Raw genomic sequence first — 19,986 nt, 5'->3', positions numbered from 1 at the left:
CGGAGAAGTTTACTGTATCATCACATATTGCCCAGCCTGGCTGTCTCACATTATAACATCTCATAGAGATGGCAGATGATAATCCACTTTGTAGCATAGGTGACAGTACTGATAGGGGAGGCCAACCAGATCAAGAATAGATGCCTGCAATCTCAACTAAAAGCCTGGTGGAACAGCTCAGTTTTACAGGCCCTATGGAAGGCTAATAAGCCAGGTAGGGCCCGGATCTCTCTAGGGAGCTGATTCCACCAGGTTGGGGCCAGGACTAGTTGTAATTGCCATACATTTCTTTTTTGTGTGCCTTTTCCTCTCTTTTTCCTGTTCCACTTCTTTGCATTGCCCTTGCAGGAAGTATTGGTATAACATTTAAAGCTACCCTTTTAATACTGAGGTTCAGTTATTGCTTAGTAAGAAGAAGACGACGACTGCAGTTTTATACCCTGCCCTTCTCTCTGAATCAGAGACTCAGAGCGGCTTACAATCTCCGATACCTTCTCCCCCCACCCTGTGAAGTGGGTGGGGCTGAGAGGGCTCTCACAGCAGCTGCCCTTTCAAGGACAACTCCTGAGATAGCTATGGCTAACCCAAGGCCATTCCAGCAGCTGTAAGTGGAGGAGTGGGGACTCAAACCTGGTTCTCCCAGATAAGAGTCCACACGCTTAACCGCAACACCAAACTGGCCAAGGTAAAACCAAAGGTATCTTTTCCTTTAGACCAACCGTGCAGTTCTTAGTTGTTGCTTTTTATCTGTGGTGCTGGTCTTGCTGCTCAGAGTATCTAGAAGGGGATAAAACTTTGATCTTGATCGTGAGCCAGTTTACAGAGGCATAACTTTACAAACTACACATGGGAGTGTGTGTGCAAGGATGCTGGTTCTCGGCCACAGTTATAGGTGTGGTAGTATATACACATGAGACTTACTTTAGCATCCCACCACCTATCCCACTTACACGCTGAGGCCATTAGTAAAGCCCCTGTCTTAGAATGTTATTAGCAGGGATCATTTTGTAGAAAAAGAGGTGCCGGAGTGTATTAGCACAACTCATTTGCAGAACTTATTTACATGTACCACGTATCCTTGACATCACCAGAAGGTGTACTAAATGATATCAGCTCAGCATCTACCTTAAAATGCTTCTTGAATTATAACTGTCATAATAAAACCTTAACTCCCTTCATACTTTTTAAATTATTTTCTCCTATGTGGCCACAATGGCAGGATGAAGATTTCCATCTGTCTGCTTTGTATGTTTTTGGTATTTTCCCATTTTTTGTGGGGAAAAATGTTAGAAAGTTTGTCAAATCTTAGAATTCAGCAAAATTCTCACAGGGGGGGTTGAACAATGGAGCCCAGAAGCAAATATTTTGGGACAGGGAGAGAGAGAGAAATAAAGAGCACAATAAAATTTAAATGTTCCGGAGCTTTGCTCCTGTGAGCCCCTGCCCAAAATGAGGCCTGGTTATTAGTAGTTCAGTAATGAGATATTACTATGCATTTTCTTTACTGACATAAGTGAAATCCAAGTGTGGATAATTCCTAAAGTTGAAGTTGGGTTGCATGCATTTCTTAGTGTCAGCCAGTTTTCAGATCACATTTTTGTACCATAGTTGGGATGATAAAAAGAGATTAGAGAACAACTGATATTGGAAGCCATGTTATGTTCAAATAATACATATCGTGCTATGAGGGCTCTTTTTGTGGAAACAGTTTTTATTAGTGTAGGAGACACTGCTTTTTCTGCAGTCTCTAGATTTAGTTTACTACTCAACCTAAGCTTTGATGGGCAACTTTTTGCTGCCTGGCTCTGAGCATGGCCAGCATGTGGGAGAAGGCCTATGCGGCCACCAGACACCCTCTCCCCCCACAGAGTGCAGAGCGTGTGCTCCTTGGAGCCTGGCTGCTTTAGCCTTCAGTGGGTCTGTGCTACAGACCCATAAGAACATAAGAGAAGCCATGCTGGATCAGGCCAATGCTGCATATTTTTATCTAGCCCCCTCTTGAAGTTGTCTATGCTTGTAGCCGCCACCACCTCCTGTGGCAGTGAATTCCACATGTTAATCACCCTTTGGGTGAAGAAGGACTTCCTTTTCTCCGTTCTAACCCGACTGCTCAGCAATTTCATCGAATGCCCACGAGTTCTTGTATTGTGAGACAGGGAGAAAAGTACTCCCTGTAGACCCAGGGAATGCGAAAGAGGACAGTGCCTGCTCAGTGCACTCCTTGGAGGAGTGTTCCTACACGCAGCCATTTTCAGGCAGCGCAGTGGCCTAATATGCTCTCAGATTACTTCTGGGTTAGAGACAGGACATACACTGCCATTGCTAGCAATAGCGGCTTGTATGAAGAGTGCAAGCCTCATCATAGGAAGAAGAAGACAGCTATGCTGTGTTTGGGGATGAGGAGGGAGGGCAGTATTTGTGTCAATGGGACGTCTTGTCACAGTAGGCTACTTTTGAGGCTAAGCAGGGTCCTGATCCACCTCCCCATCACCACCCCCTCAAATAGTGCCTTTGCAAAATCTAGCTTCTAAATACAGTAAAAAAGTACACAAGACAATCCCTGCAGTTTATGAAAAAGAGGAGCTTTTTGTTTGGAAGCAAAACCAATGAAAGATGTGTTCGGTACGTTAACACTTGCAAATGCTATCGCTGACTTTATTCTTAAGTAACGATCCTGGGGGACCTGCACTTGAAGTGTTCTTGAATGGTGTTTTGTCCTGGACCGTGAAGAGCCATTTTAGAAGCTTTAAAAGCATTGCGTTAATGGCACTAGTGCGATGGCGAGAATTACAGTTATGTTAACAAGGGAGGTTTTGTCAGTTATGTTAAGTAATCTGTTTATCAGTGTTGTTGTGGAATTCACTGCATATCCACTAGTATGAGGCCGGAATCGTAGAGACTACCAATTATCTCTGTATTTCCCCTTTTTAAGAAGTATCTGATTTGCATTTCTTCGTTGCAGGTAAATTGTCAGACATCAAGTCGACGTGGTCCTCTGGCCCAGTTTCTCATACACAAGCCTCTTTGTCTCATGAACTGTGGAAGGTACCCAGAAACACTACTGCTCCTACAAGACCACCTCCAGGCTTAACAAACACCAAGCCATCATCTACCTGGGGTGCCAGCCCACTGGGTTGGACCAGCTCTTACTCCTCTGGTATTCCTGACTCCTATATTTTATTGCAGTACAGCACTTTACTGTTCATATATCTTCTTTGTATTCAAGACTTGTTTATGTAGAAATTGTTAGACCTCGAAGGGCCACCAGACTACATCAATATGAAGGGTTACAATATTTTTCTCCTTTGGAAGATGCACTGTAGCAAAGCCAAGGCAGGCAGGCAGGCAGTCATGAGAATGCAATCTGGTAAAATAATTTCTTCTATTAGTAATTCTTTTCTTTGTGGCACGTGAATTTCTGTGTGCAGCTTGGGATTTTGCATTAAACAATTCACATTAGGGGAGGGACGGTGGCTCAGTGGCAGAGCATCTGCTTGGGAAGCAGAAGGTCCCAGGTTCAATCCCCGGCATCTCCAAAAAAGGGTCCAGGCAAATAGGTGTGGAAAACCTCAGCTTGAGACCCTGGAGAGCCGCTGCCAGTCTGAGAAGACAATACTGACTTTGATGGACCAAGGGTCTGATTCAGTAGAAGGCAGCTTCATATGTTCATATTAGGGGAGGGATGGTGGCTCAGTGGTAGAGCGTCTGCTTGGGAAGCAGAAGGTCCCAGGTTCAATCCCCGGCATCTCCAAAAAAGGGTCCAGGCAAATAGGTGTGGAAAACCTCAGCTTGAGACCCTGGAGAGCCGCTGCCAGTCTGAGAAGACAATACTGACTTTGATGGACCAAGGGTCTGATTCAGTATAAGGAAGCTTCATATGTTCGTTATTATGAATAAATGAAAGTTATAATTGGACTAGCAAAATATTAATTTTGAATTTTGTGGGGTATGGAAAACCATGATGCACAGTTGTACAGTGGATGTAAAACAGAATTCTCCAAATGTAGTCGCCGTAGAGGCATGTGAACCACCCCCACCCCCATAAGTAGTGACAAGAACGTCTTGTTAAAACATCTTCATGTTGGGTAGGAACCAGAAGCTCAAGAGAGGGAAGCTTTGCTTGTCTGTGCCTCAGGTGGGAAATGATTGTTTTCATAACCTAAAACATAAGCAAAAGAACAGTAGACTTTCCCATTTTTGAGAGGATAATCAGCTCCTCCTTTCACTGTTTTGTTATTGAGTGTAATAAATTCATAAGTTACAAGTCAGTGTTGACGGCCCATGATTATTGCTGCTAGTCCAAGTTGGATTGGCAGGGCCAGTGAAGGTGGCACATCTGTTTATAGCACAAAACATAGGGATGGCAGCAGCAAGCACAATGCAGAATATTGTTTTGCGTCAAAAATGGCATATAACATAAAAATGGAGTAAAAGATGCATTTAAAATGGTGGGAAACAGTGTAAAGGAGAAAAATAATAATACCAGCAACAGAACCTGACAAAATGAAAAGGCTCTTGAAGCTCAAAAAAGAACTTGTTTATACATTGTTACTAATTCTATATCCCTAATTCTAAGCTTTTAAAATTGCAGACCATCACACTTGCATGTTGTACAGCCTTTGTTTGAGTACACACCTGAACTTAGAAATCTGTATGGCAGTTTTGTAAATGCTGCCATGCCAAAGCCATGCAGTTTGCCTTTGTAGGAAGGACCAGGCAAAACAGAGGTGTTTTACTTGGTCTTCTGATTTAACATCGTTGATTCTAATTGAAATAAGCCGCCTCTTTTACACTTTTATTTGTGGAACAGCAGAACACAAAAGGGATATGATATTTTAGGCAAGCAATCTTAAACAGGTCTACTCAGAAGTTTTGTTCAGTGGTGCTTAATGCCAGGCAAGTTTTATTAGAGTTGCAGTTTGTTTGTCTGTGAGTTTTAGCAACATATAGTGTTTTACATTGTGAGTCTGAGCAATGCATAGTGCTTTGCACTCGGAGTGAGTGTAAGTTCAGCAACTAATGCTGCTTTGGGGGAAATTAAGTTGAAATTCACAGCTTACTAAGCTTAAGTGTGTGTATATATTTTGCGCAATTCTCCTCTTTACAGTCTTCCACAGTAGTTAAGGAAAGCATAGCATCAATGAAGACTTTACAGTCACGGTCTCAAATAGCTTTTGTCCATGCAGTTCCCATGATCTGCAGCGTAACATTTTTGGATAGTTAAAAGAGGCTCTTCCTCCCTTTTTCATCTACAGAAAAGCTGGTTGGATCCACCCTAATGTCATAAAATCAACAGTAGGGAATCTTCTCCCCATTGAATGCAGACCCTGCTTGGATGCTTCTCTTGCCGGGTGGTCTAAACTGCCCGGGAAGAGAAGCTGGGCACCCACAACCTTTCACCTTCCTCACAGCTGGAAGATGCTTAATCTAGTTCTATTAACTCTATGTGTTGCATGCTATTATGTTTTCAGCAATCTGTTTTCAGCATGGGGTCTGAAAACATAACAAATGAGAGAGAATCCTGTGAGTGTTTCAGCTGTATTTATCTGAAACTCACACAAACTGCAAACAAATTCAAATAGGACATTGCAAAGAAGCAATCATTCAGAAGTGTCTCAAGACCATATGTTGGCTATCATTCCATTAAAAATCTCCCACAGTAGTTAAGGAAAACATAGCATCAATGAAGACTTCAGTGAAATATACATCCTCCAGTGTAGTTCAAGAGCTGCTACCAAGGAAGAAAGAAATCAGCTGGAACTACCCCCCAATTGAGCAAGGGAGAATTCTGACAAATTTGCATATTAGAAATCCCTGTATCAATTGTAGTCCTCATGTTTGTGTCCCTGTTTGACTCCCCCATACATGTCTCTCCCTTAGAGGCAAGATTTTCCTCCTGTTTTTCTTTCCCTTTTGTGACTGAGCCACCCTAGTTATCTGTTTTCTTCTTTCCTAAAGAACTTAGTCACAATATCAGTTTTGACTGTTGGCTCAGCCTAGGAACCTGAGGGAAGGATCAAGATCCCCCTTAAATTTAAATGGTACTTGAGGTGTTTTGAAATTCCAAATTAACAAAATATTTTATTCAACAGGGTTAGGTAAAATTGGGCAAAATTTCAGAGGTAACTCAGTATAGAAGTATGAAATAAATCGGTGTATGAACAGACTTCAGTTCAGGGGTGGCGAAACTTGCTTAAAGTGAGAGCTTCATAGAATAAATCTCAGATGTCTGAGAGCCGCAAGACATGAGTGTTAGACGTCTGCAAGACATGAACATCAGATGTTTGAGAGCTGTGAGACAAGGGAGAAAGGAAGGAAGGGAAATAGATGGGGGTGGGAGGAGGAAAAGAAAGGTGGAAGGAAAGCAACTTTATCTCTAAATGCATTCTCCAAGCTGCCAGCTGGCTTGGGTTGGAGAAGTGATTTAAAGAGACCAATACCTTCTCCAAGCTGGCTGATGGAGCAGCGAGGGCTTCAAGAGCCACACAATATGTGTGAAAGAGCCACATGTGGCCCCCAAGCCACAGTTTGGCCACCCCTGCTTTAGTTCATATGCTATTTAGAGCAGGCCAAACTTGCTTCATGAAAGAGCCACATAGAACAAATACCAGATGCTCAAGTGCTGCAAGGTGACTTGGGGGTCAAGGCAGGCCAGGTAGAAGAAGAAGAAGATGTTGGAGCAAGAATCTACATAAACCCAGTCTGACAGCTACAGTATGACAGCTGGTGATCTAGCTGCCAGGCTAGGTCACAGTGACCTGATCAGCAGACCGGCTTGAGCCGGCAGAAGCCAAGTGATGCAATCTGCTGAGTCAGCATGGCCAGGATTGGCTGCTTGGACTATATATGATCTGTGTGTGCATCACACAGGTCTCTCCCTGTGAGATGGTGGTTAGGCGAAGCACTTTGTCCGTGGAGGTGATATTGTATAGACTGCACAAGAGAGCACTTGTTGTGTATATATGTTAATACACCTTTTGGCACTAGTTGCACGTGTCTGCCTGATTTTCTTTCCTGAAGCCCTGTGTCGGGCAAGTCATCTCCCTCACTCTGCTACTCCCGCTCCGACAGGGTTATGGGCCCAGCACGCTTCCGCTGCGCGGAGGAGAGAGTTGAGAGTTGAGCTGACTGTGAGGTTGGAAAGAGCCGGAGGCGAGGAACGCCGGTGAAGGACACAGAAGCACCACCGTTCTCTGTTTGAGAGCCAGAGGGACGTCGGCAGCCAGCCGTGAGGAGGAGTCGGCACGATGGCTCAGCAACAGCTTGGAGTAGCCGTTGAGAAGCTCACCTCAGCCAACTACGCGGTGTGGAGCCTGAGAATGCAACACTACCTCAAGCGTGAAGGGCAATGGCTGTTCGTGAGTAACCCCCCTGCTGACTTATCTCCTGCCGAGACTGTGTTATCGGATAAGGCACTGGCCAACATAGTGCTGTCTATAGGAGATGCCCAGCTGGTTTATGTGCGAGGGAAGGACACTCCCAAGGCTGCCTGGGACGCGTTGAGTGCGGTGCATGTTAGCACCACTGCTGGTTCCCTCATGGCCTTGACAAGGAGGATGTTCCGCACCGTTATGCCGGCTGGAGGGTGTGTGAAAGATCACATCAAACGGCTAACGGACTGTTTCGTTGAGCTGGAGGCAAGAGGCAAGACTGTAGCTCCAGACGACAGAGTGTACATTTTGCTGTCGTCGTTGCCACCTGAGTACACTCCCCTGATAACTTCTCTGGAGACGGTGGACGTAGCGACCCTGACCATGGAATACGTCTGTGCCCACCTGCTTGACTTCCAAGAGAGAATTGCGGCCGTGAGCTGTCCGGGGGTGTCGGCCGGGCAGCGTGCTGTTATCGGTGTGTCCGGGAAGACAGCCAAGAATGAGCCAGCTTTTGCTGCTGGCAGGCGTCCGAAGGTGGAGGAAGTGGAGCCGACTGCGTTTGCAGTCCGTCGCTGCTATGGATGCGGGTCGTCGCAGCACCTGCTCCGAGCTTGCCCTGAGAGGGAGAAGAGGTGGGGGCGTGTGCGGCGAGAGCGGAGGACCGCCAGCCCGTGTGAGGAAGCAACCCGGCTGGTCACGTCTGCAGTAGAGAGCACAGGGTCTGCTTGGATTTTAGACTCCGGGGCAACGAGCCATCTCTGCTGCGAGAAGGAGTTGTTGAAAAACATTGACAGTCCTGAGCATAAGTATGTGAGATTGGCTGATGGGACCACTGCCAATTCTGTTTGCTCAGGCAATGTGGAATTTCCTGCACTGAAATGTATGTTGCAAAATGTGTTGTATGTACCCTCACTGCAGTCTAACCTGTTGAGTGTTAGCACACTGTTTGACCAGGGATACCAGGTGAGATTTGAGAAAACCTGCTGCAAAATCCTGGGAGGTGGGGGAAAGTTGCTTGTGACAGGAAAGAGGGAAGGTAAACTGTATGTGGTCCAGAGTGATTGTGCCCAGGTGGCTCAGATGTCGAATGAGCCTGTGCACAATAATTGTATACATTTGCTCCATAGGAGACTTGGGCACTGCGGATTTAGGGCGTTAAAGAAAACCCTGGAGCTTGTGCCTAGTTTGAAAGTAAATCCTTGCAAATGTTACTTGGATTGCCAGGTCTGCAAGAAGACCAAAAGCAAGGCGTGTGCTGTTGCTAAAGAAAGCTCAAGGGAAAGCACACGAGCCCTGGAACTAGTCCATTTAGACGTTATTGGCCCATTGCCAAAGAGTCTGTCGGGGAGGAGATACTGCTTGGTGGCCACCGACGACCACACGAGGTACGCGTGGGTTTTCACCATGGTGCATAAGTCTGAGGTGTATAAGACATTCACCAAGTGGGTCAAAGCAGTGGAGAGACAATTAGGGGTTAATCTCCTAGCTGTACAAACCGACAGAGGGGGGGAATTCTTATCTAACCAGATGAAACGTTGGCTGGAGAACAAGGGCATTGCCCACCGTCTGACGAACCCAGCAACGCCCCAAGAACATGGGCTATCCGAGCGAACAGGCGCCGTGTTACAAACACTAATGCACAGCATGCTCGAGGATGCAAAGCTGCCAATTCGTTATTGGGCGGAAGCGATGCATTGCTCGGCATACGTACATAATAGGGTTTGGTGTAAGCCTGTAAATGATTTGCCTTATAAGCGGCTATATAACCACTGCCCAGATTTGAGCTTTCTGAGGGTATTTGGAACCCAAGCCTGGGTGAATATTCCTCTGAAACATAGAAGGAAAGGAGGTGACCGGGCAGTGAGCCTAACCTTTCTGGGCTACCAGCCAGAAACCAAATCATATCGCTTTTGTGATAAGCGGGCGAAGCTAACCTTTAGTAGGTCCGCTGGATTTAGTGAGTCCAGCTGGGCAAGATTGCACTCTACGGAAAGAGACCTGGGAATGCTGCCAAGTACTGATAAGAATGTTCGAGCGCAGCCCAGAACTCCAGCCCAGGAGGTGGCACCCAGTGGGGCTGGAGAAGGTGAGCCGAATGCTGGCACAGAGCCCGACGAGCAGAGTCAGGAGGCAGAGCCTCAAATGCAGGAACTGGAGGTAAAGTGTGAGAGTCAGGAGGTTCAACACCCAATTACAGGGGCAGAGCAACCAGCCCAGGAGGTGGGAACAGAGCAACCCGAAGAAGACAAAGCTGGTCCAAGCACAGGGCCACGGGTGTCTGCCAGGTCCACCAAAGGCCAACGTCCCGCTAGGTACAAGTGTCCCTATGTCACTCTGACTGTCAATCCAGACCCACCCGGATTTGAGGAAATGTTAAAAGAAAAGGCTAAGAAATGGAAAGCCTGGGTGGCAGAGTGCGAGGCAAGGGAGAAGGAGGCTGAAGCCAAGCGTCTGAAAGAGCTGGCTGAACAGGAACACGATGATGTGTTTTACAATCATGATGAGTTCCTGAACGAATTCCGGAAAGGGTTCCGAGCTACGTAAATATGAACTGTAATGTTGCTGGTGGACATGTATGTAAACTGTGTAAAGTGTTTTGGTGCACTGGGTTTAAATAGATTAGGAGGTGTGTTGGAGCAAGAATCTACATAAACCCAGTCTGACAGCTACAGTATGACAGCTGGTGATCTAGCTGCCAGGCTAGGTCACAGTGACCTGATCAGCAGACCGGCTTGAGCCGGCAGAAGCCAAGTGATGCAATCTGCTGAGTCAGCATGGCCAGGATTGGCTGCTTGGACTATATATGATCTGTGTGTGCATCACACAGGTCTCTCCCTGTGAGATGGTGGTTAGGCGAAGCACTTTGTCCGTGGAGGTGATATTGTATAGACTGCACAAGAGAGCACTTGTTGTGTATATATGTTAATACACCTTTTGGCACTAGTTGCACGTGTCTGCCTGATTTTCTTTCCTGAAGCCCTGTGTCGGGCAAGTCATCTCCCTCACTCTGCTACTCCCGCTCCGACAGAAGATATTGGATTTATATCCCGCCCTCCACTCCGAAGAGTCTCAGAGAGGCTCACAATCTCCTTTACCTTCCTCCCCCACAACAGACACCCTGTGAGGTGGGTGGGGCTGGAGAGGGCTCTCACAGCAGCTGCCCTTTCAAGGACAACCTCTGCCAGGGCTATGGCTGACCCAAGGCCATTCCAGCAGGTGCAAGTGGAGGAGTGGGGAATCAAACCCGGTTCTCCCAGATAAGAGTCCGCTCACTTAACCACTACACCAAACTCTCCGAACTGGTAGCACTGCATGAAGGGCTCAGATTCATGTTCCAAGCAAAGAAAGCAAAAAGATGGAGGAAGGGAGAAAGAGAGAGGGAGGGAGGGTGGCAAGGAAGGGGAAAGAGAGAGATGGGAGGGACAGGTAGAAGGAAGGAAGAGAGAGGAACGGGGGTGGGAGGGGAACCAGAGAGAGAGAGAAAGAAAAGGAAGGAAGGAAACAGATGGGGGAGGGAAGAAGGAAAGAAAGAAAATAGATGAGGAAAGGCAGGAAGGAAGGATAGACCCCACTTGGAGGCCTCTCTTGCCAGGCAGTTTAAACCTCCCAGCAAGAGAACCTGCCGCCAGGATCTCCATGCAGTGTGGAACCCTCTCCCCATTGAATGCAGACCCCACTTTTGGAGGCTTCTCTTGCTGGGTGGTCTAAACTCCCCAGGAAGAGAAGCTGGGCGCCCACAGCCTTCCGCCTTCCCCCATCCCCCCAACACACATGCACACACAGGCTGTCTCCCCTGGCAGCGCTGGCCATAACAGGTCTGTGGAGGGCTCTGGCTGTGTTACCGAGGCAAAGGAGGGCATGGGGGGTGGCAAGCTGCACCAGAGGAAGAGCTGCATGCAGCTCACGAGCCACAGTTTAGCTGCCCCCTGATTTAGAGTTTTATAAACTGTTCCCAGTGATTTAGGATTTTTAAGATGAAAGGCTTTTGTCCCAGTGTTTTCCAAACACTCCAGTTTCTTTGAGTATTCACTTATTATTTTGGTTTCCTGAAGGCTTGTGCGCTCTATCCAATGCCCAAACCCCTCTTCTCTAAACACACCAGTTCTCTTCTTGAGCTTTAATTGACTCTTAAGATTTCACAAGGCAGTCTCTAACCACACCAGACCACGGATCTCTCCAGAGCTATCCCCCTGTTTTAACAGGGTAGGGAAATCTCTTACTAGAAGATCTACCCCTTTCCTTGGCCCAAATTAGAGTTTTCTCCTAACTACCCTATCCTCCTGCCAACTTTCCCCAGTTCCCCATCTCTGTTAAACTGTATTCAGTCAGAGTTGGATTCAGAATGAGTTCTCCTCAGCATCCAGTTCAGAAGTCTTTCTCTGCTCAGCTGATGTTAACCAATCAGATCTCTTGGAGCAGCCTGTCACTCAAGGCTTTCTGGCTATGTGAGGAATTAACCTTTCACAGTCCTTTAACTGTTTGTACAGCATTTCTAAGCTTTTAAAATTGCAGTCTGTCACACCTACATGTTGTACAGCCTTTGTTCTATTGACTAGATTGTGCTGTTACTGATCTTTCCTTTCATTGCGATACAGGCTCAGCGTGGAGTACTGACAGCTCAGGAAGAACAAGTAGCTGGCTGGTCCTCCGTAACCTCACACCCCAGGTAAGCAAAGCTCACTGATTAATCCAGCAAAGAACTGGACCCCACCTGGAAGATTGGGAAGAGAACATTTGATATCCTGGTAGCCTTTCGTTCATGTATCTGGTAGCAGTGCAACTTATGGTATTACACTTATAGAACAAGGGGAATGTCTCATCCAAATGTCTCATTGGCTAGTTTCTCTAAATGTAGTATATCATAATCATGTGATTTAACTAGATAACTTATTGGTTCGTATCTAAATATGAGATAAGCAACAGACGTGCAAACAGGTCAGCAGGCACGTACGAGATATATTTAAAAGTTTTAATCTAGTTTTATGTGATCGTTTCAACTAACCGTCCAAGATGAAAGTAGCTTGAAGTAAATATAGTTCATTGACAGTTGAAAAGTGCTTGAACTCTTGATTATTTAGGTAATATCATGTGATTATGATAGTCGGATCTGGCACAAATGTCACTTTCTTGGGCCAGGCCACGCGTGCTGTAAAATGAGGTACCAGGGATATAAACTTTATAAAGGTGATTTCAAATGTCAAGCAGCAGTAGCAGGTGAATGACAATATCAGGCTTGATTGGGTTAGGTGTGACATGCAGAGGGGTAGTAGGCATGGAGATACCAGTATTGGTAATGAGGCAGGAAACCCAGGTCTCAGTTCCATCCAGGAGGACGAAGTCTAGGAAGATGCAAAGACGAAATGAACATAAGTCTGACATTAGAAACCACAACATCCAGTTGCTGAGCTAAAAGTAGCAGTGCTCTTAGAAAGGAATTTCAGTGGGAGATTAGAAAGAGATTGCTGAACTGCAATTGCTGATGAGGCTCAAGACAATGCCTCCTCCTAGAGTGAATTAAGACCTAGCTTTCCTGTCTCCTTTCCAATGTGTGCTATTATCGTTTTTCATCTGAAATCATTCCACTGACCAAGATATAAAGACCAGTCCTAGTGTTCTGATCCTTAATCAGGGTCTTTTTGAAAGAAAATAAATCCCGATTGCAGAAATCCAATCTTCTTTAAAACAACAACTTTTCAGAAAAAGCCGAAATAATGTCCTCAGTGTACATCATGCTTGTCAGAAGAATCCATCTATCCACCCACCTCCCTCACTCTGAAGAAGTATACTTGCATACAAAAGCTTATTTCTGGAATAAAACATTGTTGGTCTTGAAGCTGTCATCGTGGGACTCCAACTTTGTTTTTTCTCTCTCTCTTTTCTCCTCCTCCTCTCTTCTTCCTCAAAAGAGGAGGAGTAGCCCCAGAGAAGGAAGCAAAAGCTCTGGCTGTGTGTGTGTGTGCATGTGTGTGTGCATAAGACAGAGCGACAGAGGCTTATTTTTTTATCTCTTTCACAGGAAGCAGCCACAGAGGGGGGGAGGCAAGAGGCAGGAAGCAAAGAGCCACTAGGGAGTTGGGGGGAAAGCAAGCTGTAGCAGCTGCCCTGGTAAAGGAAGCAGGAAAAGGAAGTTGCTCGGGGGATAGATTTGAAGAAGAAGATATTGGATTTATATCCCGCCCTCCACTCCGAAGACTCTCAGAGCGGCTCACAATCTTCTTTCCCTTCCTCCCCCACAACAGACACCCTGTGAGGTGGGTGGGGCTGAGAGGGCTCTCACAGCAGCTGCCCTTTCAAGGACAGAGGCTCAGAGCGGCCTACAATCTCCTTTCCCTTCCTCCCCCACAACAGACACCGTGTGAGGTGGGTGGGGCTGAGAGGGCTCTCACATCAGCTGCCCTTTCAAGGACAACCTCTGCCAAAGTTATGGCTGACCCAAGGCCATGCTAGCAGGTGCAAGTGGAGGAGTGGGGAATCAAACCCAGTTCTCCCAGATAAGAAGATGATACTGGATTTATATCCCACCCTCCACTCCGAAGAGTCTCAGAGCGGCTCACAATCTCCTTTCCCTTCCTCCCCCACAACAGACACCCTGTGAGGTGGGTGGGGCTGAGAGGGCTCTCACATCAGCTGCCCTTTCAAGGACAACCTCTGCCAAAGCTATGGCTGACCCAAGGCCATGCTAGCAGGTGCAAGTGGAGGAGTGGGGAATCAAACCCGGTTCTCCCAGATAAGAGTCCGCACAGTTCACCACTGCACCAAACTGGCTCTCCATGGCCTGATCCATCCTGTGGGCTGCGTGTTTGACACCTCTGGCTAGATTAAGAGGAAGATAAGACTGATATTTTTCTATAAATATGCACTTCTGTGACAAACTTGAACTCTTGGTTAGCTTGCAAAGTCAACAAGAAAAGCTTAGCGGTATTAGAGCTACTGCTACAGAATCTCATGGATCTGGTGTGAACAACCATTAGAAGGTGCTCTGAAAAATGGCCATTTTTAATACAAATTATTAGAATCCTCTCCCTGCTTTTGAGAGGGTTCGATGCAAACTTCAAAAAAAAATATTAATCAAGGAATCTAAAAGGATGAAATATAAAAACAGCCCGTCGGCCAGCTAAATTATAAGACAATTCTTGACTGGATACACATGCTTACTTATTGTGCCAAAACAGCAAGATTGCCGTTCAAAGTGTGGCAGTTGGTATGTGTGTTACAGAAAGTGGACCCTTATTGAAAGCTTTAGTGGTAAGCAGAATCAATGGAAGCAGAAATACAAGTCATTCCACATACCCATCTTTCAGGAGCTCTGTGTAACATCTGATGACGGGAGCAATGTATTTCTCTCATGGTGAAATGTTGTTGCCAGAAAAACTCATTCCCTACAGCAAATGTGTAGAAATTCACTTTTCAGAGTTATCGCTCGGACATGGACCTGTGAGCATAGTTGGAGCTAACAGAAAAATCTGTAGGCCTCATTGTGGTGAGGTGAATCTGCCTCAGTCGATCACAGGTTAGCTACTTGAAAGCCTTTTAATATCTGAATATAGCTGGTATTTTAGTGGAGATGTCTGTTTCAGCAAGTAAGAAAAAGAATCACCTCAGAAAATCGTTGTGAACAAATTAATCTGAAGATACATAGTGTTAACAACCAGGTTCAAATGCTTTAAGATAGGTCTGGTTCAGGTTTAGTTTTATCATCTGTTTAGTGAAAATTAAATTACCCTTCCAAGTACAACTCTCAGCCTTAATGCATGTACCCTTAAAATCCTTGACATAAACTCTTGCTTTTAAAAAAAGCCTGGTTCCAGCTGCGCTTGTTCAGGGAAACAAGGCTCAGAGAGAGAGAGAAGCAGCCCAATGCAGTAAGCCTCCAGAGAGAATGCAAATATAAGAAGGCAGTAAGTTAGAGATGGCTATTACAACTCTGTCATAGTTACTCCTTCCTGGTAATGGCTGAAAGGTCAGTCTTCCTTTGGATGATATGCTTCTCTCCCTCCTTCCCCACCCTCCAATGTCAAAGTAAATGGGATGTATTAAGGCAGATAAAAATCCAATTTGGTGTGTTAGATTTTGTAAAGATTCTGTTTTGACTTTACATACACCTTCTTCTTAAAAGATTGACTCACAGTTACGAAGGCAATAATAGCAGCCTTCTTTATTTAAAAAAGCTCAATAAATCAATAAATGAATTCTTCTCCTCCTCCTGTTAGATTGATGGCTCTACACTGCGTACTCTATGCTTGCAGCATGGTCCTCTTATTACATTCCATCTGAACCTGACTCAAGGGAATGCTGTGGTCCGATACAGTTCCAAGGAAGAAGCAGCGAAGGCCCAGAAGTCTCTGCATATGTATGCATATAGCCAGTATTTGCTTTCTGATACTTCTAAATTTGCTGTGTTGTAATAATTGCCTGGTGCAGAATCAATAATAAAAAAAGAAGGTGAAGTGTACAGAGAAGTATGGCATTATGTGATCTTGCCTGATTTCTTTTTTTATGATACAGGGCAAAACTCTAAACACTGGCAAATCTAATATAAAAGTAGAGCTCTTGCAGCTTTTCCTCTCGTTCAGTGTCATCTCAGAAATGTTCCATTTTTTCCCCCATTCTAAAAGCAAAGGTTGCGAAATTAGAATTGACCTTTTAAAATGCTTGCTTTCATTCACAGTATACTCCTCTGTGTATGCTAAGATGAAACGTAAAGACCTGATGAGGAGATCAAGCCACAGTTTTTGGACGCAGTGTACATTTGTGTTGTTCCCCGGTATGAGACCAAGTGGTAACTGATTAGTCTATGATTAATTGGGATCTGTATTGGCACCAGCATGGTGCCCATTAAATGGTATCCATGTGTAGGCATTGTAGCCAGAAAGATGCGTTGTACCTGGATAAGCCCCAGCTTCCCTTCTCAGCTGGGTTTGACCAGCTTCATTTCCCATTTGTTTAGAATATTTCTGTACTGTTTTCCCATTTTTTAAAAAAAAAATGGGCTTGTGTCTTATGCTTCTGTCCCGTAGAACCCCTTTGCCTATATCCATGCTTCCCTCAGGGCCAGACCAACTGTGACAGCGTCCTGTGGTTGCCACGAGGATGATGACACCATTTTAAAGTAATATAAAAATGCTGTAAGGACCTGTTTATGACTAGACCTGCAGCACTGTAAGGTCTTGCCCAGTAACACTCAGACAGACATCGACTATAGATACATAGGAATGTATTATTGATTTGTTACAAGAGCATACTTCTCCCTTAAGAGTCTTTGTCTGGAGTGAAAGCTACCAGCATCAGTGTCATTAAGTAATTCCAAAAAGCCCTTGTTTTTCCTTCCCTTCCCTCCCCCAAGACCGTCAAAGGTCTAACTATTTTCAACTCAGAGCTCTTAGCCTGAGAGACAAAAGCTAGTCTCAGCCAGATGGTGCCAAAGATGCCTCTGCAGTTAAAGTGAATACACACAAAGCGAGTACAGACGGACATGGCAGGGGATTGAATACTTCAAGTGATACACTACAAAACGAAAGCAAAGGAGAACAAGGGAGACGTTAAATGTAGCATGGTGGACTGCATGGCATTAAAATACGTAATGACAGAAAATGTGTGGATTCTGACAAGCACTTCTGTTTCCCCCACCGTGTGCCCTTTCAAGCACTGAAACAGCCATGAGGGGTTGTGTACAGCTGCTTAGGCACTTGATAAGGGAGGACAACAGCATCTCAGCCCTCCACACTGTGGAAGTGATCAAGATCAGGCCCTCACGGCATTTTAAAATCACTTTAACATGGCAAAAGTGTCCCCATGGCAGCCACGAGAACACGATCTTGTCTAGTTTGGCCCTAACCCATGCAGTGCCACTGATTTGTGTTTCCAGTCCAGACAACCTTTGAACTCTCTGTATGCCCTTGTTCTTTCTGGGCCCCTTGGCTTTCAAAGTCAAGCATAGTAGTCCTTGATCCTTTCCTTTGTCCAATCCAATCCAAATACCTTTCTTTGCATTTTTAAAAGATACAAAATAGGGCATATTTTCAGAAGAGAAATAGAAGATCAGTAAATAGACATCAAATGGAATGACCTCTCATTTGCTCCCTGATTATCATAACAGCCGAAAGGTATCTTGCCACTGAACGAATCCTCCTTCCCTCAGTGTGTGAAATACTGTTGCTAGGCATACAAATAAGTCTGGGGTTGAAATAATGTTTGCTGATGTCACAGAGACATTGAAAGCAGTACTGTTCCACTTATAGTTCCAAAGGAAAACGGACCTTGGAGGTTCTTTTTTAGATTTGAGGCTGCAGGTTCTCCAAATGCAGCCCATTAGCTTTTCTTTTGTCTTACTTTTCTAGCAATTCCCTATTTCATCCATTATGGAAAAGCAGTTTAGGAAGAGAAATCAGACAATCACAGAGGTGCAGAAATTTGGACCAATTGTTATGTAGGTTTCTTGCATTAAAAGATTTGCTCAATCTTCTATGCACTTATTTGAGTCTGAATAAATGTTTAGGATAAAGGATTAAACCTCATTTTTCCATTCTTGGTAGTATAAGTAACAGATTTGGACATTCTGTCAAGATTTGAGCATCCTCGTGTCTTTCCTTCTGTTTCCAGGTGCGTTTTGGGGAACACTACCATCTTGGCTGAATTCGCTGGAGAAGAGGAAGTAAACCGTTTCTTAGCACAAGGCCAGCCACTGCCCCCCACCTCCAGTTGGCAGTCCAACACTGGAACCACTCAGACACGTTTGGGCTCCACAAGCAGCTCCCATGGAATGGTGCGCAATGATGCAGGCCACTGGAATACCCCCTGCCTCAGCGGGAAAGGGAGCAGCGATCTGCTCTGGGGTGGGGTCCCTCAGTACTCAAGCAGCCTTTGGGGTCCACCCAACACCGATGACGGCAGGGTTATCGGAAGCCCAACGCCTTTGAATACTCTGCTCCCAGGTGACCTTCTCAGCGGGGAATCCATCTAGGATGCCAGAGAAACAAAATGGAAGTAACAATCATCAGCACTAAAGGAAAAAAATAATGGTAACCCTTTCCAGTCCAGGGCATCATGAAGAATCCAGCTTTAATAGATCAGACTGGCAGCCCTTTCTTAGTACCTCTGTCCAATATCGACTATGAAACTCTGCCGAAGTCCTTGTGAACTGTTAGTGCAACAGTATGGGCTCACGTGCTAATGATAGGTTTTATGTGGGTTTTTTCCAATGGCTTTTTGGTTTTGTTTTTATGTTTGTATGGTGTTTTTAAAGACGTATAAAAGCTGCTTAGACTAGTTCTATCATGAAGGGCACTTTTCAGAATTTGGGCTGGAAAGGGTTATTTTATCAACTTTGGGAGTGGAGGAGGGATGAAGGAGGGATGTGAGAAAGCCTATTTAAAATGAGCCTGTGATAATTATGCACATTGCCAGAGGCAGATCCATTAATCACAAGGGGGTGGCAACCAACCAGCCCATCAGCAGCATTGGGGAACAAATCTTCACCCTTGGCTGTACAACTTTGATTGAGTGGTGGGGTGGAATATCTATGTCCATTACTCCCATGGGTCTTGCCTATGCACATTACACTTGTTTCATTACTTTTTTGTGTCATTGTTTTTTGAAATTCCCCCTCAAAAATAGTAAAGTGGTTTAGGAAAAAAACATATCAAACATGCAACTATACTTGAATCCAGCAGGCCAATAGTAAAATGTGAACACTTTCTATTATTACACTTCCAGGTTGGCATCAGAAAACAAAAGAACAGGCTCTTGGGAAAAAAATTAAGGTTTTTTTCTTATATGTATGCATTGGGGAAAAGATGGATCGATGTGTGAGCGTATGTGGGTGTGCGTGCGCCAGTTGTACGATTTAACAAAATGTGTGTTTTTTTTTCTTTTCCTTTTCAGTATATGCTTTTGATTTGCTCATTGGTCAAACGTTTAATTGTTATTAGTTTCTAACTTTGCACTGAGTGTCCACAGCCCTTCTTGTAGCTAATCCTACTTGTTTTTTTTAAGAAAAAATGGGGAAAAAACCCGATAGGAGGGGCTGGCGACAATTCAAGTGTAAATGTTTACTCAAGGACTCTTACCGCATTTTAAAAACTTACAGTGTGTATCTCTGGAGAATAATATGTATATCTACCTTTAGCAGCTTTTTATTGTGGACTAATGCAAGGAAATAATTACCGGAGTATTGCACCATTTTTTTTTTCCATTCGGAATATAAAGTTTTAAAAAAAGGAAAAAAAAACTCGTGTTGAACTGTGGCCATAAATACTTGTAAAGAGTGGATGGTTCCCTGCAAGCCGGAACAGAAACAAGCACTTGGACATAGGTTTTGACTGCTTTTGGAGGAGCCTACGTTTTTGGCTCCCACCTGTTTACAGACTTTTTTTTCCCCTCCTTCAAACTTTAAAATAAAAAAAGGAATTGAAAAAAAAGAAAAAAAAGACTTCCATCATAAAGAAACCTATTTTCAGAATGAAGATATGCTACTTCAGAGCTCTGGGATTGAAACAGTGTTGTTTGTTGTTGTTCTTGTTGTTCTTGTTGTTTATCTTTTCCTTTGGCCATTGCTGTGTACTCTTTTTGTTGTTGTTTTTTTTTCCTCCTCTTCGTCAAAGTGGCGAAAAAACGT

At 44.9% G+C, this 19,986-nt stretch overlaps 1 protein-coding gene across 8 annotated transcripts in view; it reads left to right on the top strand.

Moving 5' to 3' along the window:
* TNRC6C (trinucleotide repeat containing adaptor 6C) overlaps positions 1-19,359 on the top strand; it is a 297,145-nt gene extending 277,786 nt beyond the window's left edge. For all 8 annotated transcript variants that reach the window (XM_060252964.1, XM_060252971.1, XM_060252969.1 and 5 more), the window contains 4 exons: positions 2,963-3,157; positions 11,969-12,039; positions 15,584-15,723; positions 17,973-19,359. In XM_060252964.1, coding sequence (XP_060108947.1) covers positions 2,963-3,157; positions 11,969-12,039; positions 15,584-15,723; positions 17,973-18,333 — 767 coding nt within the window. In that variant the 3' untranslated portion in view covers positions 18,334-19,359. The remainder of the gene's footprint in view (positions 1-2,962; positions 3,158-11,968; positions 12,040-15,583; positions 15,724-17,972) is intronic.
* Positions 19,360-19,986: the final 627 nt, after the last annotated feature.

The sequence above is a fragment of the Heteronotia binoei genome, chromosome 13 (genome assembly GCF_032191835.1).
Source record: "Heteronotia binoei isolate CCM8104 ecotype False Entrance Well chromosome 13, APGP_CSIRO_Hbin_v1, whole genome shotgun sequence".
Taxonomy (NCBI): Eukaryota; Metazoa; Chordata; class Lepidosauria; order Squamata; family Gekkonidae; genus Heteronotia; species Heteronotia binoei.
Note: the sequence above shows the minus strand (reverse complement) of the source record. Positions and strands in the feature narration are given on the sequence as shown.